The sequence below is a fragment of the Cyprinodon tularosa genome, unplaced genomic scaffold, assembly GCF_016077235.1.
Source record: "Cyprinodon tularosa strain WSP-4 unplaced genomic scaffold, ASM1607723v1 ctg176, whole genome shotgun sequence".
NCBI lineage: Eukaryota > Metazoa > Chordata > Actinopteri > Cyprinodontiformes > Cyprinodontidae > Cyprinodon > Cyprinodon tularosa.
Genome location: NW_024038582.1, coordinates 70,928 through 95,408, shown reverse-complemented (window position 1 = coordinate 95,408; position 24,481 = coordinate 70,928). Strand labels below are relative to the sequence as shown.

Here is a 24,481-nt window from a genome sequence, read left to right as displayed (position 1 = left end):
CTTGACAAGTTTCTTCCACATCTTTTTTTACTTTTTTGACCTTACATGGAGTTTTCATTGATCTCTGAGTTGAGCTGGATACCGGTTGCTTCTAAGTATCCACCAAATCCTTCTTGAATAAAATGCTTCATTGTTTTCTAGATTGGATCTATTTAACAATGATGCTCTTGACATCATATCCGCGAACAGCGTGGGAACTTCCGACCCAAAGTAAATTCAGCAATACAGGCTATAGGCTTATAGATGCATCAGCTCTGAACTACTGAGATGTCAGTCTGATCATCAAATGATGTTTTAGTCATGAAGCATCAAATAAAAAGGCAATTTAAAGATATTTTTCAGTAAAAACAAAAAACAATGTGCATTGGTCATTTTGGACTTATGTGATTTTGGCAACTAACTCTCCTAGTCGGTTATCAATTAAACAAAAGTGAAAATGTGTGGAAAAGTAAATGTGTGGAAAAGTACTTTATCCCCTCTACTGTGGACCCGTGCTTTCTAAAAGTCCCAACGCTTAGAGTTCAGGATCTCTTTTAAGGGCATTTTCAAAACATCCTGCTGACCTCTGCAGGAAAACTGAAAAAGAGCCATTAATGGGTCTCATAGGAAGATAATATCAGGAGGAGATAATGATCTCAAATATACTGGATAATTAACGCAGAAACTGTTTGCCAAACTAAAATAACCATCATCCAGTCCTCTGATCAAGTCTGAAAACCTTCTGGATGAGTTGTTGGAGGACCTCTTATTGCAGAAAATAGAAATCTAAATTACTCATTTTTTCTTAAAGCAAGTGCTTTTTTTTTATTGAGGAGGTAAATGAGACACTTTGCCGATGGAACAAGACAATTTTACTTTTAAAATAAATAAGAATAATTGCATTTTCCTGCGATGGACTGGCGACCTGTCCAGGGTGTACCCCACCTCTCGCCCATTGACAGCTGGAGATAGGAACCAGCACCCCTCGCAACCCCAATTGGGACAAGCGTGTCAGATAATGGATGGATGGATGGATAGAATTGCATTGTCTTGTTTCAAGTGCATATTATCTAATAATGTTATTTTAAGAGTAAAAACACTCAGTCCATTGGCAAATCATCTTATTTACCTACTGTAATTAAGGGTAAATGCACTTAATTTAAGAAATTTCAACACAAATTATTAAAAGATAAGTTGTCTGTTATCTGAAAATAGTGAACACTGTAGTTTTATTAAAAACAGATTAAAATATGAAGTTTCGTCATTTACAACTAACACTGTGTCAGGTCATTACTTTTTCCTTGGGTAGAATATACTGGCAGCCAAATTTCCATGTGCAGTTAAATATAAAGCACATCCTTCCTTCCCTAGGGGATCAAAACAGAAGGGATGGAAAAGTATGCATTTGGCTGCTGATCAGATCAAAGCAGGCAGGTTATTTTAATGAATCAAAACATGTTTTAACACTAGCTAAACACAAATCCTGGAACACGACACTGATTATTATCAAGCTGTGTAACAAATTATGTCTGTACATCCTTCATTGCTGTTTATTTTTTACAGGCTTAACGACGAAAACATCTTCTCATCCAAGAGAAATTCTGGCTTGAAGAGACGTTTGAAAACCTTTTTTGTGGTTTTTCAGCAAAATGCAAATAAGATTCTGTTTACTTTTTTTAATAATGTCTTTGGACATCACTCTGAGCCAGAGAGACTGCACAGGTGTAACCTGCCCTGTCCTGCAGAATTGCATCGAATCAGTTTTAGAGAATGGCGCCTGTTGCCCAAAATGTATACAAAAGGGTTGCACGTGTGAGGGGTACTCGTTCTACGATTGTGGGCTACAAGGCTTCAAGCATGGTAAAGTGCCAGAGGGAGAATCCTACTTTGTGGATTCTGGAAGCACTAAATGCTCTTGTCCCCAGGGAGGAGGCAACATAACCTGCCTTTATATGTTTTGCCCCGACATACCCCCGAATTGTATTGAAGTTTTACAACCTGAAGATGGATGTAAACAATGTGGGCGTGTTGGCTGTGTCCATGGCGCCAAGAAGTACGAGGCAGGGCACTCCTTTCAGTTAGACCAATGCCAGGTTTGCCATTGTCCAAATGAAGGGGGCAGGTCAGTGTGCTCCCTGATCCCTGGCTGTGACCTCCGCACTGTTAATAACCCCACATGGGCAACAACCACTGAAAATAACAGCCCTGTGAGAGACATTAACAGAGGACGTGACCCTCGACTGACAAGCCTTCTTGAACCGTTTTCCAAGTTTGCAATGGCAAACTCTCTCCCACTTTATAAGGAGGACCCACCCAGTTTTGGCTCAGATTATGACGACATGCTGCCAGAACCAACAACTTCCACTTTTCAAAATCTGGCTCAGTCACAGGATGCTTCTACAGTTCCTTTAACTTACCCCGAGTCCAGCTCCTCAATCTTCACATCTCACGACGGCAAAGCAAATGAGCTGAAGGAAACTGAGAAACCTCGAAGCACAGAAAGGACCAGAGAGAATGACCAGACCCAAGGCTTGGATTCAACCACGACTGGAGCTGAAAGCAGTTACTCACCATCAACAGCAAGCACAGACACAGTCGCAGAATTTACAGACAACCAGAATTTAAAGCAGGGAACCGATAAAAGGCCCCTGAGACATAATATGCACAGAGATACAGGTCATCAGAAACACAGGCAGCGAGGCCACACCAGGCATCTTAGTGAAACCTATTATGCCAGCCGCACTGAACAAGAGACAGCATCAATGCAGCACAAGCTTAGCAAACAAGAACATGGTTCCTACCCCACAGTCCTGTTTAGTCCCACCAGCAGAGCTCCAGTCAGGATGAGAGAGGAGCCTCAAAGACAACCTCAAACCCTCGACAACTACGGCTCACTGGATGAGGAGGAAGACGCAACAGGTAAATCCTTAGTCCTCTGAAAATATTAAATAACAGTGGTTCAATGACAGCTTACGATGATTGGTCCTCTTTATAAAAGAAAGCAGATTACAGTGCCAAAATAATCAGACATAAGGCACGTCTGTTTTAAATAAAAACTGTAAAAAAAAAATCTATGTAAAGTTAGCAGTGATCAAGGCGAAAACCTCTAATGAGTTTATAGTAACTATTAGAGATAGTATTGATCTGTTTCCCTCATTAAAATACTAAATTTAGAAGAAACCATTTTTTTATTTATACAGAGAAAAACTTGCTTTTAGGTTTGTACTGCAAATAAATAGCTACAAATATTCAAAATGTTTTTCTTTAGTATGTTTAATATACTCATACAATAAATAATTAGACCAGCTTTGGTTTCCTCAATTTATTTGTTTAGAAATCACAGTGAGCAAGAAGCTCATGACCATCTAATATTACTTTCTCTAACTTTATATATGTTACAAAACTGATAATACAATTTTTTTCATAAGCTATTTTTCTTCACTGATGGATTTATATACTTAGGTTCATTTGTTACCGTAAAAGGTTGGATCTCCCCCTTATTGCAGAAAAGTAAGATAAGCCACACACAAGAAAAGTGAGACGGACTATTTTTAAAAAGTTATGAAATAAAGACTTAACATGATAAATCTTTTTTTTTTTTTTTACCCCATGTCCTGAGAATGTGCGTAAAATATTAGCTGCAAAACTAACCCAACATCATCTAATGAAATAAGATTTAAAAGATTTAATATGTTTTTGAATTTTAAAGCTTTTTTGATGGAAATAGTTGCAATACCTTTTTAATTAAAAGGAAGAACAACCTGTTGTATGTTTTTAAACATGTCTGAACTCAGAGTTCAGCTCCTATTAAAGCGTTTTGAAATAAAACATCATTATTGTTATTAGAAAATTATTTCCTGAAGTTCAATCAAAAAAGGTTATGAGACCATTACAAAAGATTTTTACAACACTGAGGATTATTTTAAGGTGTTACTATTAAATTGAAGAAGGTTGCTATGCTTCCAAGCTTTGAGACCAAATTGGCCATAAAATAGGTGGCATTTGTCAAAAATATACTTTGTCACTTACAATTAGCACAGTCCAAGCTGATATGCACAGCCACAGAGAGTTGGTGATTAAGGCTGGATCTGCTTAATGAGAAGTCAACCAATATGTGCAGAGAAAGCTGTAGGTTTGCTAAAGCTTATAAATGCAAAACTACAATCCCCCCAAATTCCCAGAAGCTAAACATAATGGCTAAAAAAAGATCAAGGTGCTCTGCTGGCCCAATTAAATTTAGGCTCAAGCCAATGCTCAAACGATCGGCCACAAACCTCATTCAGCTGCTGCTGTAAAAAAGGGTGGGGCAAAAATGTTTCCTTTATGAGATGTGAAAGACTAATCTGGCCATATGTGAAATGTGGCTTTAAGGAAATTATATCATAAGGTCTGTTTTTGGTGTCTATGAAAAGCGTTCATACAGCTAAAGCAGTCATGTTACAGTGACAGTTTAATTTGAATTAAATGTTTTGGATCGGCCCGTTTTGCATGTCTAAAAAGTCTGATGTGCATTTATATTCAGTTATAAAAAAAAGACTTCTTTTGGCCACACTTCCATAAATATCTGATTTGTGACTAGTGGTCTTTTTAACTGATTTCTCCACTTGAGCTGCAGATCCTTGGAGGTCTTCTAGTGTTACCAAGGGCCTTTTGGCAACTTTTTGCTTTAATGCTCTTCTTCCTTTTTCCTGTTATTTTGTCGTCATTCCACACTCTTTATTCTTTTCATCTAGTGCATTGAACAATGCTCTGTGGGATCCTCAAAGCTTGGGAACTTAACTCTGATAGAACACCTCAGCTTAATATTCTCCTACAGCTGTCTGCTGTGTTCCTTCATCTCCATGATGATGATGATGATGATAATGTTTTATAACGAACTTTTGCTGGACTTAAAACTTTATAATGAAATGACATAACACACAAATGGACCCTGTTTAGTAAAATACTGACCTCTAAAGGTATTTAGTGTGGCACTGTTTTATCTAAGGGTTTCAGAGTATAGAGAACAAATAATAAATGCATGCCCCAACTTTTACATTGTTGCAGGTGAACAATGTAAAAAAAAACAAAAAACCTTATTTTTTTCTTCTGTTTCATAATAATTTGCCACTTTGTGCTGAAGTATTGTACCTGTACAAACTCGGGTATGTGGTTATAATTTGACTAAAGTGAAATGCTTTAAATAGCTGTTGTCAAACTCTATTAACTGTCGCTTTTTTTTGCATTTCTTTTGTATTTTTGCAAAAATAATGGCCTGATGCATGATACATATACAACATTTCTTGGACTCCAAATCCCCCTCTAGTAAAAATATTTGAATTGCAACAGTGCAAGCTGTCATTTTACCTGGTCGGTCAGTGCTTTACAGGACTATCACTTTTGTTGAGACCTGCCAAAATATTTAGTGTCTTTCAACACGTTTCACCTTCTGGTATGCATACTGTAAGCAGGGCACATCTTTAAAACCAACAGAAAGTTTTCCACACACAAGTGCCTGCGAGCTAACAAAGACACGCATTTACTACCTCAGTTTTTATTTCTGTGACACTTGTCATGAAAGGTTTTCCACTTTTTCTTTATTAACTTCAACTGTTCAGCCAAAGAAATTATTTCACGGAGAGTTTAACCCATATTGCAAGTGGTGTTGGTTCCCTCCAGAGATGAGGAGCTGAAATTTGCTGGTCTGCAGTTAACACCTAGGCTTCACTACACTGCAACGCACTGAAGCTAGATTTTCATTGTGGTGACATGTTGGAACACAAACAGGAAAAACCCAGCTGATAAAGGCCTTGAGTAATGTCTGTTATCAATGCTATTAGCACAGGATGTCAACATTATTTGGACAGGAAAAGAGAAAGTCAAAAAACAGGCAGATGGCCTTTTATTCCAAACAGAAATGAGCTTCTATTTCCGTAGGGTGCGGTGCAAGTTAGAAATAACATTTGTTGAATTTATAACTCAGACTCATGCCTTTTTTCTTTGCAGCATGTGCACATGGGGGGGATGGATTGTTTAGGAGTTGTAATGCTGCCTATTTGGTTTAGAATTTCTTTGGGGTGGGGGTCTGTACCTGAGAGCTGCATAATTCCCATGTGATGAATGAGACCACTGTTATCGTTTGATTGCCAGGCACTACTCCCTGTTCTCTCTCAGTGTGATTACCCATCTCCCACGTGTTTGTTGCTTTCCCAATCTGCTTAGTATTATCCTCATCTAAAGCATTCATCATTTTGCTTTTAGAAATTAGTGAACAGTACCTATTATGCTAATCGAATATTATTTTGGACTTGAAAGAGTGGATAAAATGCATCAGTAGTGCATAAAAAAATCATGAAAAGATTAGTATAAAGAAACCGAGGATCCACTTGTTTTTATCAGCCTAACTGTCACAACATGCTGCATGTTGGGTAGATGTGTAATTCTCTTTATGATGAAAGAGAAGGGTGAATTCCAGAAGTGGCTGTGGAAGAGGTTGTCCCTACTGTACAGCAACTTTAAAATTTGGTTTTAAGATTATAGCTGGTTTATCTGGTGTGCCTTCCAGTTAATTTGCAGTAATTTTAGCTACGTCCCATCCTCAACACGTTTCTTTTGAAAGTTCCCATGTTGCTGGTCTTTATAAATCAAACCCATACACAAACACAGCTTAGTGTACAGAACACAAGCCGTAAAAAACACCCACAAAAAAAGTAGACTAATTTGCTTCTTGCACTCATACTGTAGTTAGAAAATCTTTTAGATGATCTAAACCATATAATCTGAGCATTCAGTTTTTCCTTCCACCTTTAGAGTGCCACAGCTTTTTCAGCTCAAGTTGTATTATTCACCATTTTCTCATGATATATAATTTCTAACTTGAAAATGGCATCAACAGGTGTGACTTTGAACTAGAAATCTTCCAGTTTTTCACAGAAATGCATTTTTTTCTATCATAAAATCAATAGTTAGATGGATTTCATCCGTAATATTTGTAGGTTTCATGTATTCGGGCTTATAAATAGTGGGTGAAAAATATATGGTATAGTAAAGCAGTGAGAAGCAGGTTTGATTTATGAGTGGAAAATGGTTTTGGTGGTGCTGTGCAGAGGAAGCAGATGTTAAAAAGCTGAACATTGATCTTGGTTTGGGTATGTGCTGGAAATTTGCAGCATCCTTTGGAAACACAAGCAAGTGGTTCAAAAAAAATCTCACATATTAAGTTGTGACAAGTGTGTGTTGTGACAATGAATAAAAGGGAAAATATATTTTGCTTGAAGTATGAAATAAATGTCCACCCAAACGATATTACATTAAAGTAACAAAATGGAAATTTTGAGTCACTTAAACAAAGGGGACTCAAACCTTGAATTTGTAAAGAGGTTTTAAAAAAAACATTTTATTTGGAACAATTGGGGGGTTTTTTGGCAATAAAAAAAAATGATGTAATTACTTTTTTCAAAGAATTATGCAGAATGTGTTTGTGTGGAAGAAAATAAGTATAAAGGCCACATTTCTCCACAACCAATAAAATCAGTCTTTGCTGAACTTCATTTTTGCGCTAAGTAAAGAAAGAATCGAGAGGTGAGGACACAGATCATGTGCAAGGTCGACACGATAGTTTAGGCGGGGAGTAAACAGCCAGACCATAATGCATTGGTCTTATTTGTTAAAGTTGATCAAGGAAGAAAATTCTTTCAACGAGGTTTTTACTTTGTACTTTTTTGTCTTTGAGAAAATGTATTCAGATGTAGGCAGTTTGTTTTAAAATCAACAAGGTCACTCTTCAAATGATTCTACTGGTCAGGAGAATAAACTTAAGCTTCAGCAGATTTGGCCTCTGTGTTTGACTGAATCTGCTGTCTGATTGTATATAAGACTACTTCCTTTCTTTCTACCACATGTATCAAGTTGAAATGACATTGTTTTGGCCAAACATATTTTGGGTAAGTAGTCGTAGTTTTGAGTTCTAGACAAAGACAATGTCTTTGAAATATCTGCTTATAGTAGTTATCTTATGTTTGGTAATAGAGAAGTACTACTTTGGCCACAGTTGGCTGGCACATTAAGTTTAAGAACACCTGAACAGGTCAGAGTGACAATGTCCATAGCCAAGGCAAATGACCTAAAGCCTACATTGTTGTGTTTTGAGTGCTACTTTTTACTTTAAGACTTCAATTACAGTTAAGCTTCCCAACATCGTTCTTTAAAATAACCTCATGGTAGTGCTGATTATGCTTCCCTCTTGGGTTGAAACTTCGAAAATTCAACCAGATACAAAAGATTCATTAAAAGGGAATCCTCTGGATAATGGCATACAGTCATACTGCAGACTGAGAGACAGATTTGGGATGATTTTAACGATTTTTAAGGAAACTCAAAGAAAGAGCCACTAACCTCAAGATTCTGGTGGAGGCATCAATAGTTTTTTATTGGTTTATAGCTGAAGCTGACGGCAGGGTAATGACTTCACTGCAGGTGAAGAGGAGGCGAGAAAGACTAGCTAACTGCACAGCGACAGCCACTGACAAATCTTTGGAGTCAACTATATAAACCTTGGGATTAGGCAGGTCTTACTGGTCAGATTCAGGAAATCAGTTCAACAGCATAGACTTTCCATTATTGTGGGCAGTCTATGCACACCTGTGCACTAACGATGGTGTCTAATCAGCATGATATGGCACACCTGTGAGGTGGAATGGATTATCTCAGCAAAGGAGAAGTGCTCACTTTCACTGATTTAGACCTGTTTGTGAACAATGTTTGAAGAAAATTGTGATATTTGAGTTTGTCTTAAGTTGAGTGTTTAGATTTATATATTAATTACTGGTAGTTTATATGAACAGTTCTCACTACTTTGTATTAGAGCCTTTGAGTTGGTTATACTGTATGAGAGGTAAATGTTTTTACTATTTTATGCACATTTTTTAGTATATAATATGGAAGAGTTTAATTTAATACATGTGGAAGTTAATTTTGATTTATGTCCCTGGGGGCACCCCATAAAAAATCCTTTTATTGTCCCACAATAGAGAAATTGTGATGTTACAGCAACAAAAGGTTATAGCAGAAGTGGTCACACAATGTTGACCTTAGAAAGTGTATAAAAAATAACAGAATAATTAACAGAGTTATCAAAATAAATAAAAAATAAGTACTGTACTATACAGTGTTTTTACAATATTAATGCTCTGTATCTGGAGAATAAATAATCAATAAACAGCTGTTGACGTTTTTAGATTAATTAATATGTCATGAATAGCAACAGCATTAGATGTGCAAAATGACAGCATTATGTTATTTAACTGACTAAGACAGAAACTGTGCAAAAATTAGTATGAATGTAACAGCATATTGAGGTCGTTTGGAACAGCGATTGTTATAAAGTCTTACATCTACTGGGAGGAAAGATCTGTGACAATGCTTCCTCGTGCATTTAGGCTGAAGCACTCTGTCGCTGAAGGAGCTTTCCAGTTCTGGACCAGCTTTATGAATGGGGTGATAGACATTATCCAACAGATATGTTATTTTAGTTAGAGTATAGGACGTATAGGTCACCTTAGAGTTGTTTTCTTTCTTTTGTTTTTTTTTTCCTATTTCAATGTTTCAGCATGAGTGATGACATGAGTTGGAGATTGACACAATGGAGAAAAGAATCGGGTGCTGGTGTCAGTCTAATGAGTGGATATAATGACAGACTATGGAGCAGATAAAAGCTTTCCTAAAAACATACTGTATCCTGGATCTTTGTTGTTAGAGCACAAAAATTCTGAGTGTTTAATTATTGCACAGCTGGATGTAGGTTTAATTATAAGTGCTGTCAAAGCAAAAGAGAGGACCTGCAAGGTTAGTCATAGTGTGGTTAAAAATCTTTTTTTTTTTTATCTTTTTCTTTTACAGTTACTATTCATTGAGAACATAATCCTTAGAAAACCCATCTTAAACTACATGTATTCTAACCTCATCCTCCATTTAGTGTGAACACCTGGAGAAAATGTTGCTGATTCTTCCATGAGAAAATGAAAAGGAGGCGAAATAATAATGGTAAATAATCATGTTGCTGCCTTTTAATATACTTTAACACAGGTTCAAAGAGACTTTGTGTAACTGTACAGTTGCTGTAGCTGTGTATCAGAGAGCCACAGGGACCCACAAAGTTTAGATTTTCTTCTTTCCAAGCCTTTAAATTAAAGCACAGCGCAACTGTCACTTGCACTGGTCTGTGTCATTGCTCTGGTCTGAATTAGTTGGTATGACAAGGAAATGCATTTCATTCAAAAGAAGTATAAGTAGAACAAAATACACTAAACTGATCCTTGGGTCAGTTCTCATCCCTTAACATTAAGGACGGCCATTCATTGTATACATTTATTGAAAAGATTAAAAAAAATCTTCTTATAGTAGTTACATCATTTTACAATGATTATTTTGCAGAATGGTGAAGCAGAAGTTACACAAATGTAGGAAACAGCTGAAGCTCTATGTTATAAAACCCCAAACCTATGACGATGCATACATTAGCATGTGTCTCGCACTACATGTGAAGAAATAATTTTTTATTGTTAAACTCCTTGAAGTGGGCTGTGCCTATACATCCTGTTACGCAAGGGCAACCCTATAGCTCCTATGAGGTGAATAAGAGGGAAGTCCCTATGTTAAATGAACTATCATTAGGAAGCATCCTGCTTCCTCTTCCTACCTCCAGTCTTACTGCCAGCACTATATGGATAGTGCCTATCATGCCATACTTCTGCTTTGGTCTAAGTGCCCTTACCAATTCGCACTATACAGATGGACCTAAGATGTGTGACAAGGGACCTCTATCGACTCGAGCTACAAAGGTGCCCTTTACCCATCCTTCAGAAGCATGGTTATTAATAAACCTACTGAACTCATTCTATAACCTGCATATTAAATGCAGTGACAGAAAACATGGTTCCACTACAGAAACTGCAGTTAATAGCTTTGACTATTTTAAATTTGACCATATAGTGCCTATAGATGAATTTTATGGAGAATTTTAAATACTGCTTCCTTAACCTTATTGAGAACTGAATATTTATATGGAATTAACAAGTCTTTTAATTGATATCTGGAATATAATAGCTAGAAGATATGGAGGAGAAACAACTGTTTTTTTTGGAAAAACCTGCTTCTTCTCTTATTGCTTTCATCAAGTTCCTGTGAAAAAAGTAGATGTCAAAGGCTTAGAACATAGGACCCAGAATTGAAGCCCAGGGTCATTTCAAAACAAGCATTTATTATAGGAATCAGCGTGCTACTGCTCATAAGCAGGGACACACTCTCTGGATGCTCTGGTTAAGTTCAGTCTGAACCCAGAAGATGGAGGGAAATCTGGAGGGATTGTTTCTCTGTAGCTTGCAGCTGAAGCTGCTTATAGAGTTCCAGGAGAGAAGCAGAGCAGCGACGAGCAGAAGCCAGAGCATGCAGAGTAATAGTTGAATCAAGAGGGATAATCCAAAGGCAGATTTGAAGCAGGAACAGGTTTCCATGTGTGAAGGTGAGAAGTTCGTAGAAGCGCCAAAGAGATATCCAGGTCGGGGTCAGAAACAGGTCCAATGTCGTTAACAGCCAGAACCCAGGTAATAGTCTGAAAACAGATCAGGCAACAGAGCAGAACAGAGGAAACCAAAACTCAGAAGTCCAATGACGGAAACTAGTCAGGATCAGGTAATCGGATCCAATCCAATCCAATCCACTTTATTTATATAGCACGATTTCAATAAACACAAGGTTCCCAAAGTGCTGCACAAAAAAGATAAAATAACTCAAATAAATAAAAGTAAATAAAATAAATTGGAAACTCAAAGATAGTTAGAAAACTCTCACACTCAGCTTGAATAATCTGGCACAGATGGCTGGAAGCAGGTGGCTTAAATAGAAAGCAGGAACAGGTGAATCTGATGAGTGACAATGAGCGCTTGGCAGAGCTAAGCAGGCAGACAGGAGAAAAGAGCAACATCCAGCTATTAGTGCCGAGGTCATGGCAGTATATTTCCCCCAATGATGACTAAGCAGAATCAGGAAGACCAAATGGAGTACATAAGAAATTATCAGTGTTTTTAAAGGAAAAAGAAAGGGGGTTATAGAATGCAACCCTATTTACATTGTCATAGATCAATAACGATAGTTCAATGGGTGAAATGGACGTACAGAGAAGTTCAAAACCCATCGACACCTCCTTTCTCTGAAAATCTCACAATTCTAAACTTCCACCATGATACAGCAACTGTGGTGGGCCGCTGACTCACACCGAGCTCCGGGGCTGGTCCGGGAACCCCGGCGGCTGGGCACGGAGCGACCGAACCCGACCCGGTGACGGTATGCTTCCCCCCGCCTTCCTCACGGGCCACCGTGTCCAGGCCGACCAGCCCCGGAGCTCATGGCTCAGTTCGAATGCCTGGTCCTGTCCAGTCATCTACAGTCTGCACTGTAGTTGACCAAAATCCTGGACAGTTTTGAAATTCCCCCTGGAAATTTTTTTAGGCATGAAAAGTAGGAGATGTGCGGGTAAAAGAGGATGTCTGGTCACCCTATCATATCAACAATTTGATGTTTCAGTGAGTGATTGCTTGTTGCTATGACGCGTCTTTGCTCAGCAGCTTCGCTTGTTGTAAACTAACCAATCAGCGCACAGCTCATCTTAATATTCATGAGCATACCATAAAAGGAAGAGAACCTGTCGTTTCATTCTAGGGCTTTTAACCAGGCTTGGTTAAAAGGGCTCATAGAACAGCAAATATGCCATTTTCAGCCCATTGTACTTATAACTCTAAATTAAAATTTATCCCATAAAATCACAAAAAACTACATCAGATAGAAGTTTGGTTCTTAAGAAACTGTTTAGCCCAATGAATTTAAAGGGTGATATTTACAGTAGAGAAATCTATAAGATGAAGCCTACCTGATTCATGCGTTTTTTTTATATAATATGTACAGTTTATATATTTTTATAAAATTATGAGTACTACTGTCAATCTCTTTAGTAATCTCATTATGTAAATTTAAGGAAAGCACAGCATTTGTAAATCAGGATAATCCTTCAGCTTTAGCAATAAGTACTCCACCTTTTAAAGATAAATCCCTCTGCAGCAGTTTGCTAAGTTTATTTTTGATTTTCTGCATAATTGGTGTAAAATTAGAGCCGCATCTTACCTTTTGGTCTTTAGAGAATTAAGGTATTTGACTTCTTGTTTAACAGAGATAACATGTATACCATTCGCTAAACAGTCTTTAATTCACATTTCTTTTATTCTAACGTGGACATTATATTTAAACAGACACTTATTACATCTAAGAGAAGATGGATCAGATTTTAATTTCCTAAATAACTGCGGTATTATCCGCAAACTGGATAATGATAAGCTCTTTATTAACTAACCTCTTACAGTACCACTGGAAATATAAGTTGTACACATTTTTGAACAACAGGAATTATTAGGATGGAATGGACCCGCCTTGGTTAATATTACAATTTAGGACTTACACCATTACAAAAAAATTCAAAGATTGAAAAGTAAACGGTCACAGCAACATCTTTAATCTGAAAAAATAATAATAAATGAAAAAAAAAGTTCTATGAAAATAAGCAGATATAAGTCAGTAATTGATCTTTAACAGAATACTTAATACAATAAACTCAAGAAACAGGTCTTGGCAAAATTGATGGTTCCCTTAGCTTAATGTTTTGTTGCACAACCTATTAACACAATCATTGCAATCAAGGGATTCTTGTACTGTCAGTGAGACTCCTGCAGCTCTCAGCAGGTATTTTGGTCCACTCCTCATCAGCAAACTGCTTCAGCTGTCTCAGGTTTGAAGGATGTCTTTTCCAGACAGCATATTTCCGCTCCTTCCAAAGATCTTCTATATGATTTAGGTCAGGGTTCATTGAAGGCCACTTCAGAGTTGTCCAAAGTTTTCCTCTTAGCCATTTTTGGAGGTTTCTTGGATGTGTAGTCTTTTCTTGATACGCTTCATTTTTCTGTCTGTGAACAAAGAGCTGATGTGCCTTGGCAGGTTTGGATTTTTTTGTCTCATCTGTCTAGAAAACATTCTACCAGACGCTTTGTGGCTCGTCTACATGTAGTTTGTCAAACTCCATTCTGGCTTTGTTATGATTTAACAATGTCCACTTTGGCTCAAAAAATGACTGACAGCTTTGATCTTTATAAAATTGTTTCCGGGCTCTTTTGTTACCATTTATATTATCCTTCTTTTAGATTTGTCATCAAATTTTCTCCTGTGGACACGTCCATTGAGATGGCTAACATCCCGCGGATCTTAAATTTCTGAATAATATGTGCAGCTGTAGTCACAGGAACATCAAATTGCTTGGAGATGGTCTTATTGCCTTTACTTTAAACATGCTTTTGTATAATTTAGGGCTGCAGCTTACAATTATTTAGCTATTCGAATAATCTGTTGATTATGTTTTAGTTGAATCGATTAATAATCGGATAGCAAAAGGTTCCTTGAATAAGATTTTTTACAGAATTAAACCAGGTGAAACTAAAACGTTTCCACCTTTTGACAGAATAAAACTTTTTTTGTTTTATTTTAAACAAAATGTTTAAATATTGTTAATATTTACTGCTCTAAGGTTGCTCTGTGAGCTAAATGCATTTTTCGGGTTTCTACACTATTATGACTAATCGATCACTAAATTAGTTAACGATTATTTCAATAATTGATTAATCACGATTAATCCAATTATTGTCTCAGCTCTGGTATAATTTTCTTTCTAATCTCCTGAGACCAGTTTTTACTTTGCTTCCTCTGATCCATGTTGAGTGTGGTACATACCATGTCAACCTCTTTTTGAGGATACCTGTAAAAGAAAAGAAACTACAGGGCTAGAAAAAAGTTTAATAAAACTTTGTAGATAAAATGTCGGTACTATTACTGGCTTGTAGTGCAGCAATACATTTAGAGATCTCGTCTACCTTAAATGGGTTGTAACAACTGTTTCCATGTTTCACGTTTTGAATTTGAAAAGAAAAGATAGTGAAATCTCATCACGTCATTATGTTTTAATCTGTATACGTTAAAGTAAGATTTGGCACAAAAGTTTAAAATTGGTCTTGGTTTGTTGGCGATAGTATCATATTTAGTTGATATTTAGGGTTTGTTTTTTATCTGTATATTTTTCAAGCCTAAAAAAATAAGCAGATTTTGTTCTCCCTCCTCTAGCCATCTCTTCCTGGATCAAACAAAGGCACCTAGGGCTTTGTTTTGATATAAGATTTCCAGTTTGTTTTCAAGTTCTATTAAATTATACTTATCGTGCTCCAATAGTTTTTCAGCAGATTTCTGGTAATAAGAGCTAATCTTTCTTCTAACTTTTTCCTTTTCAGCTTTTCACAGTTTAGAGATTCAACTCCCATTTGTTTTAACAATTTTAAAGTTTAAATTCAGAGTTTCAAGGTTTGCACTGTATGAGGTCTCTTGCCCTGGAGGCCATCTACAGAACGCAATATCTATGACGATGTTAAAATCCAGTTAAAAGGATTAAGTCTCAGTATTTGAAAAACCAGGATGTAATTTTTTTTTCTAAAGAGTCAAATAGTTTGTCATTTTCAGTTTTAGTTTTGCTACAATGTGTAATACCTGCAATAAAAGCATTGCTGCAGTATCCAGTTACTGAGCAGAATGTGTCCTAGGGTGTCGCAAAGAGAGAGAAATGCTCACAATGCTCACAAGCAGAGCGTTTAAATCCATGAAATAACCACACTTCATTGCCCCATCGTGATTTCCACAAATTACTGTCAGCAGATGTGGAGGGACTCTCTTGAAAAAAAAAAAAAATCAGTTTTAAGTTTTTTGCCAAAAAAATTTTATGTTTTGCTTTTTTGCCTCCTGTAGGCTTAATTTGGATTATTCTGCTGAAAGACATTATGATATTGCATTTTCAGTTTTCTGGCAGAGGGCCACAAGATGTTATACTTATGCATTCCTGAAACGCTTTGGACGAGGAGAAAATCCCACAGCATAATGGATCCTTCACCACTGATCATTGTGTGTGCTGACAGGATAAAAAATTTTTAAATTACTATTCTGGTTTTAAATGCAGGTATTTTTTTGTCAGTAGCTATTTTAATGAGGGCCTTACCTGACTTATAAAGGTCGGCAACAAGTCTCTACCTGAGAGTGGCTAAAAGAAACAATGCTTCATTAAAATGTATTATTAAGAGAAATGTCTCGGCCGTTCTTCTCAAAACTAGGTTAGAAACAGTTAGGTCTGTTTTTTCTACTTTTTAATTATTGAGATATTACACTGTAATATGACTGCAATAAAATATTTGTCCACTTAAGTCTTTTTACAGATATTTTGTTGCCTGTAAAAAAAAAAGGGTGAATTATTCCCGCCTTTGGGCCTGTGCCCCCATTCAAAGCTTGTTTTGCAACAGACCATCAGAAGAAGACAATTAAGCCAGAAGAAAGTTCAAAAGCTGCATTTCTTTCCCTTTTTTTGCAGGATGACTGTCAGAATGGTTGGACTCTCCATTTGAGTGTTTTCCACTCTGGAGAAATTCCCTTTAAAATCAGTAGGTTGCCTTGAATCTGAATTGTTTGCGTTTTCCCACTGGGATCGAAACAGAAAAGTTTAAAATGAAATGAAATAGTGTTTGCTAAATAAATGATTGCCATAATAAACATTAAAAAAATAATTTTATTTTCTTAGTCATGTGGATTGTTTGTCTCATGGTTACACAGGAACCAAATGTCATCCTTTATATATTTGTGCAATTTTTCCCCAAAAAACAAAGTTTATGAGGCCTAAATCAATTAAGATTTCTCAGCAAAAAAAAACTTTTTTTATTTTCATGCTCCCATGTAGAAAATATTTGGAGTTTACTGTAGGTGCCACGAAAGAACAACACATTCAATTCCTGGTGTTCTCTTTGTGCAGTTTTCCAAATAATATGGAAACACATGAGATAAAATTGTATTGCTGGTATCACTACAGCATCTCATGAATTGAGATTTCACATACTTTAATTTGTGTAAGCAATTTTCCCTGTCTTTGTAGGATATCCTAGAGTAGAATAAATCTTTATTGTCCATCCGAGTGGAAAATTGCCTTTAGCTCAGCAACATACAAGACAAACTGACAAGAATTTTAAAGAGGACCAAGCACTGCTCCCTTGGTGCACTGAAAGACTGAAATGGAGCCGTTTGTTTCATTACAGCATCTGTCAAAGACCTGGTGAGGAGCTGCTGTGAGGCTGGGGAGAAATGGGCTTCAACTAATCACCACTGCAGCAACATGAAGCCACCCACGTATGACAGGCGTGCCATTTGTCGGTGAGTTCATTATGTAACATACATACGCTGAACACAGAAACAAGTTGATATAATGGAAAAAATGGGTTTTAACAAAAATAATATATTACCATACCATCCACTGTTAATTTAGGCTTCTTGAAATATTCATCAACTTTATAAGTTTCTTCTACTTTTGATTTGAGAAACTTGAAACTCTAGTTTGTTTAATTCTGTGGCAGCCCTCACGAGGGCTCTTTCTCCTCCTGTAGGGACACAGTTGCTGTCTAGAAAGGTCTGAAGTTGTTTTTCATGTGTGCCTCTCTCTGTTAGAACCGCCCAACAACAGTGCTGCCTCGGCTCTCTGAAAGAACGCCAGTGCTTGGCGGGAATTGAAGCAGCCAGAGCAGGAAATTTCTGTGGAGAGGATGCCAGCAGTAAATGTGGGACAGATTCCTACAAGGCGAGTATGCAGGACCAGGTTCCATTGTAAAAGCCCCTAAAATCTCATAACTGATCTTTCTAAAGCGAGGAAATATATAATATTAACTTATGTGGCTGAGGTATATTCAATGTCATTTTTTAACATTCCCATGGGTGCTCATTTAACGACGTACCTCATCACTTCACATGCACTGTATCTCTTTGAGGGCAAAAGTAATACTTGCAGGACAGCTGCAGAAATCTAGTAGCTTAAGGTATGTTATGTCCTGTAACAGTGTAAGTTAATGGGTATGACTTTTTAATATATGAAGATGAATTTCAAATTTCCAAACTTTTACAGCATCGGTTTTAAATATCTTATGAGGAGGTCCTATAACATTCTGGATCTCAGTCTAGACATGGCCGGGAGTTTATTATCTATTAGATCCAGAGTTTATGGAATTATGATAAAAGGGCATTTCACTTAAAATTGGTAGGGAATATTTACTTTTTCTTTGTCACATACTTCTGGAACTTAAAGTTTACCTTTATTTTTAAAGAAGTAAAAGCATTATAAAGTATCCCTGTCTTTGAGTAGAAATTTTGAAACTCTGCCCTTCAAGAGTAACTTAACTAAAGAAAAAAAAAGCTTGTTTTTAACAAAAATGCACAATGAAGTATTTGTTATAGATAATATTAATGTTTCTAGATAAGCTTTATCTTACTTTTGCTCTTTTGCTTTTATCTTACTTTCTATCTTCTAAGCCTATTGTAGTAATTAGATAGAAAAACAATAAACAGTGAACAGCAGATACTGTAACTGAAGGTACTTTAATCTGTTCTAGAATAGAATAGAATAGAATAGAATGTACTTTATTGTCCCCTATAGGGGAAATTTGTCATGGACCCAAGTTCACAGTGCATAGTAGTGGCTGCCATAACAATAAATACACAAAAACAAATACCAGCTTAATATGCACAAGTAGGTTACATACTGAATTAAAAATAAATAAAAATAACATGCAATACTAAAACAACAAGCAGAACACCAAGTTATTGCACACTTTCCATTTCTCCCTTAAAGATCTGTTTAAAATTTTGATTTAAAATACATTTGTTCTAATACATTATCGACTGTTATCATATGTGTATCATATGGTATGTGTGGAAAAGGTTTTATTTGGAAGTTTTTCCTTCTGTCTGAATTTGTTATTTTATAATCATGTTATTTGTTAACACTTTTTTTGCACAAAACCCAACATTTTTGTCTGGTAACATTTTTATTGTTTCATATAGACAAGTGTAATCAGTGTTGCGGAGTACTTGAGTCTGGTTTTTTCTGATTCCTTTTTAACTCTTGAGCAATTTCCTAGATGGCTAGTTTTTAGGTGTATTTGAGTAAATTTATTTTGAAGTAATGGTACTTTTACTTGCGTATAATATTTTAGGGCCTCACCCAACTCTGGATTTCTTTGTTTGTTTCTTTGACACCAGGGAAAATGTAGATCCACGTTTTCTTACTTCAAATCTACAGAATTTAAGGTGTATAATGGGAATAAAACGTGATGAAGCAACTCTTTAGGTTCCTCATTTTAGAAACTGAAGACCACCTAAAATCTGAATTAATTCAGTAGCCCTGCAAAGGCGTCAGAGGTTTGTTGGAGGCTTTATCTTGGTGAACAAATAGCAACATAGAGATGAGGCAGCCATTATTTTTCATGGCCCTGGATTTCCATCCTTCCATTGTCTATACCGGCTCATCCTTTCGGGGTCGCAGGGGGGCTGGGGACTATCTCCAACAGTCATTGGGCAAGTGGTGGGGTACACCCTTGACAGGTCTCCAATCCATCACAAGACAACATAAAGAACCAACAGCCATGTACACATACTAAGGGCAATGTAGAACAATCGATTGACCTTTCAGGCATGTTTTTTGGCCTTTGGGAGGAAGCCAAGGAGGAAAACATGTATAATCTATGCAGAAACATCCCAGGCTGGGATTCAAAGCCTTGCTCCAAAGCAACAATGCCACAAACAGCCTCTCTGTGTAGCTTGCACCGTATTACGCAATCTGTATTACTTGTAACAGCTGCAACCAATTATTATACATTAAATACAATTTGCCAAAAATTGTACCTTCAAACCTGAAGCTAGCTTTTGAACCGCACCCCAAACAAACACTGCTTCAATCTACAGTCCCAATCTAAATAGTTGTGGAGGCTAAAAAATAAAAGCTTACAAATGGATCTCATTTTAAGGGATTCTTAGGGAATACAATGTTTATTGCCCAAGATAGACTGTGTTGCATATTGCAAAAGTAAAATACACCATTTCTGAAATGGTAACGTTAACATGTTCAAATTTTTCAGGTGGTTGGAATTTAAAGCACAATGGTAACCATATATTGGGGTAAGGGCATGTAATCAAGAAAATATATTTTAAACTGTCTCCAGGTAACAACGAATTTCATATTATGCATTTTGCCTTGTTAGCTGGGTTGTCTGTCTTAAAAGAGAGCTGAGAAATTACTGATATTTAATTGAACACAACGTTTACAAAGGAAACACTTCTCAATTGCAGGAGGAAAGATCACTAATGAAGCAAAATGATGGAGAAGCTGGGCTGAATTAATGTTGCATCTGTTAAAAAGTACATTTAGAGACATAAACATATTGAAATCAAGTATTACTGTTTCAACTACTGATCTGGTTTTATGCCTTTCCTATTTTCCTGCATTTTATCAAAAAATGTAGACATGTAGAGAATTTACACCTCAAGAATGATTATTGTAGGGTTTTAGATATTTTTTAATCAAAAAGAAGAATGGAGAAAGCAACAGTCAGACTTGTCTGTATGCAGGCAGGCAGTTTCACCAAACCTAGGATAAGGGATTTAATAAAAAAAAGAAAAAAACAGGGCTCTGAAATAAAATATTAATTGAGCTATATTTATGGTAGTCACTTTCAAGGCATGAAGGCATAACCCTGGAATGCACTTAGACAGTTCAAAGCATTTTAAGAGAAAGCAGGAAATCCTTCCAAGTGGAGGCAGGAAGCTGGTTCGTCTGCGTTGGACAGCTTGCTGCCCAGAATTTTATGACTGCCATGATAAACCTCTCACTAAAAATGTGGGGCTTGGGCACTCAATTTTATTAATGCCCCTGGGTGTGTGTTTGTGGTCTGCTCAGGGGTTTGTCCATCAGAAATCCACAAAGGACATCTAGCCTTTAGATTCCTTAAAAGTTTTGAAATCCTAAAGATATAATGCGGATCACAGCTTTTAAAGTTTTAGCCAAAATATTTTATGATTTCTTTGAGGCTCAACTAAAAACTCTAAACGCTGCATAATGAAAGTCATTTTCTTGTGAACAGCAGGAGTGCTGCAGTTGCTGCTCCCTTGGGCTGCATTTCCAAAGAGCCGGCCATGACTGTGAAGCCCACCACTACCTGGGTTTCCACTGCCAACACGTCTTTCTAAACTGCTGTGGACAAGCTGAGGGGAGGCAAACAGTTAGAGACAGGCCTGCTGAGGACCAGACTCTGCATCCAGTAAAAGGTAAAACATACTAACACTTCCACTAATGCAAAATCTTTACTGCAATCTAAAATATATGACGATGTTTGAAATTCCAGTTTAAAATGGTTGTTAAAATGAATTACTGGAGAAAATTCTCTTCACCTTGGTGCATGTAATAGCCTCACTCACCCCGTGTGCTGTAATTCTTAGAAATCTACAGTCTGTCTGCCAGCTGGGCCTTGTATTCAGTGCCTTTTCCAGTAACTCACTGCATTGGAGTTGGTGGAGCAGTAATTTGAGTTGGCCTAACCCAGCTGATAATGTTGGCTCATCTTACATTCAAAGTAGAAATTCTTTAAGACGTTTTTTGCCTTGTGATTAAGGCTGAGAAATGTTTTACTAGGAGGATGATGACGATGAATCATTTATGCCAAAAGTTTCTTGTACCCAGCAGCAAGTTGGATGAAAGAATTGGAGACTTTGTTGTCGAATCAAATTTAGAAGTGAACTGGCTGGAAATAATTTGCTCAATTTGCTAAAAAATAAACAGGTAAATATCAAGTTAAATGCAAAAACATTAAATCCAACATAAAAAATCCACATCTCTCTGTGTTATCTGTAATTTAATCGTTGAATTAGAATCTTGTTATAATGAATCACATATGGAGATTGAGTTGGGAGGAAAATTTACAGTAGGAAAAGCTTCTTCCTTCACAGCCTTGAGACTCGCAAGGAATCAGGAGTCACAACACAGAGATACTGAGGACATGCTGTAACAGCTTTTGTCAAGCCACTCTAATACCAAGGGCACTGTCCTACACTGGCTAAGGAGAAAAGAAGGGAGCTGATTAGGCATTTAACTTGGAAATCAACATAACAAAGTCACAAGGACGAGTGAGGAGACACAGAATCCAAGCTGCTTGAAGTCTTTTGTGAAGTTTTCCATGGTCAGTGGTGATCTATGGATCTGTGCCATCTGCTTGGATTAGGCCGCTGTGCTTTCCTGAATCAAGAGTTAACAAATCCTTTTACCAAAAAATTTTAGAGCACCTCTGCTTTAACGAATGCAATTTCACCAGCAGATCATGAATATATTAAATAACCAGAGATGGCAAAAGTACTCACTTTCCGTACTTGAGTAAAAGTACAGATACTTGTGTTGAAAAATACTCTGGTAAAAGTGGAAGTACTGATTAAACGTCTTTACTCAAGTAAAAGTAACAAAGTACAGGCTTGTCAATTTACTTAAAGTATAAAAGTAAAAGTAGAAACCACTTTTTCATGCCATTGCCTACATTTTAAATGGATGTCTGCCAATAGACTAGATCTCATTTTCAATCATCTCGTCGTCCATACTACTATGCTAACGCTAAGCTGCAATGATTTGCCGTGAATGAATACCGCTGAATCTGTCGATTCATCTTGTAGTGGTGCGTCAAATGCAACGTAGATTCCCATCCAATTAGATTGAATTTGGTATTGATGACGTGAAAAATAATAACCGTAACTCCATTGAAATGATTCAAAACTAAAGTAACGAGACAATTTTTAAAAATGTAAGGAGTAGAAAGTACAGATATCTGTGTAAAACAGGCCACTCAAATCAAAGGTAAAATTCAATAAATTATTATTAGTTAAATGATTATAACTGTAATCTCCTTATTCACTGAGCTTCTTTAGTCTTTTACCCAAGGTTAGAGGTTCTGGACCGGCTTTCAAAATCCAGTCGTTTTTCACTAATTTAGTGATATAGACTATGATTATCAGCAGAGTTATTAATCACCAACAAAATGAAATTATTTCTGTTACTACGAGTGTTAACAAAAGGGTGGTTCTGGCTCTGAGTGATAAATCGTTCACTGCTTAAATAACCACAGGTGACCACGGGTCAAACATATTGGTACAATTCAGAATGCTTACTTAAAAAAACCCATCAATGTTTGAAATGAAAAAAAAATCATATCTAAATAAAACACAGTGCATGCAAAATATAGGTATTTATCCTAACCTCGCCCAAGCTTACACAACCTGAATAAGCGACAGATAAAAAGAAAGGAAAGGGAGGGTTACTGTGTGCTGGCTCGATCGAAAGGAGGGGATGATTCAGTTTGGCTCAGGAACCCAGGCCACTCGTCCAGTAGGCAGCTCTTTGAGGGACTTACATGATTCTGATGCAAAACAACAGAGGCATTTTTGCAGAGCTTAATTTGATCACTTGCAGGTACCTTTAAGAGGACGTCTCCCCAGAGTGGCGGCTGATAGCTTCCCAGCAACGCCTCGGTTACACAGTTGGGCCAGAACAGTTCCGTGGGAATTAAAGGAAGGGTCGACGATAAACTGGATATTACTTCTTGCTTCATCATTGAACACATTTACTATGATATCAATTGCTTGAATGGTCATCACACTGGTCTGAACCCTAAAGAAAACCTCCAGTATTTGGTGTGGAGATGGAGAGATAAGATATATAGTATATATAGCTGATAGCAGAACCAATTGACTGCCATTACAGTATTTAAGCAACCAGGGCTTCCCTAAGACCCCAGAGCCACAAGCAGACCTCCTGCTTTACTGTATTTAAAGCCTTTCTTAAATTTTATGTGCAATATTGACATTTTTTAGAAAATGAATTTTAGCCCTAAGCCATGATAATCAAAATTGACAGGAATTAGCTTCTGAAAGACATAACATTTTGTAATAAATCTGGATAATATCTAGGTTTTTTATTTAATTTGAAAAGCTGAAATATAATCAGTTCTCAAACTGATGCATCTGTAAGTTATTAGATGCCACTCACATGTAATTATACTTGTGTTTTAGTATCAGACAGCCCATATCCTAAAGAGGCCTTCTCCATTGGTGAGGAGCACGATGGTGAGAATACTGTCGAGGGACCTGTTCAGGACATGGATAAGTGCCTGATGTATGAGAACATCTGCCAGCACAGATGCATCAACACGCCCGACTCTTTCCGCTGTGAGTGCCGCCCCGGCTACGTGCTGCAGGAGGACGGTACCACTTGTGAGCGAGGTAAAGTGAAGTAATGACAACGGGTCGTATTTTGTCTCTGGCATGTTCCAGGGGTGCAGACTCACACAGGGAGAGCAACCTTCTGTGCCATTTAATACTTAAATGAGTTTTACAGCCTGTATGCATGTCAGATAGATCCCATCTGTCATTGTGTTTTCTTTTTTTGACCTGTTTGATTTCCTTCCTTTTTGCAAGACCTAATAACAATTATTCTATTTTTATTCTTCCATCCTGTTCCTGGATCATAGAACCTCACATCTTTTCTGAAGAT

At 37.0% G+C, this 24,481-nt stretch overlaps 1 protein-coding gene across 2 annotated transcripts in view; it reads left to right on the top strand.

The window, feature by feature from the left end:
* Positions 1 to 24,481, top strand: part of fbln2 (fibulin 2) — a 41,356-nt gene that overhangs the window by 1,255 nt on the left and 15,620 nt on the right. Inside the window, exons 2-6 of one of the 2 annotated variants that reach the window (XM_038281833.1) lie at positions 1,543 to 2,898; positions 17,169 to 17,283; positions 17,575 to 17,704; positions 21,036 to 21,219; positions 24,001 to 24,210. In XM_038281833.1, coding sequence (XP_038137761.1) covers positions 1,629 to 2,898; positions 17,169 to 17,283; positions 17,575 to 17,704; positions 21,036 to 21,219; positions 24,001 to 24,210 — 1,909 coding nt within the window. In that variant the 5' untranslated portion in view covers positions 1,543 to 1,628. The remainder of the gene's footprint in view (positions 1 to 1,542; positions 2,899 to 17,168; positions 17,284 to 17,574; positions 17,705 to 21,035; positions 21,220 to 24,000; positions 24,211 to 24,481) is intronic. The other variant, XM_038281834.1, reaches the window with a different exon arrangement.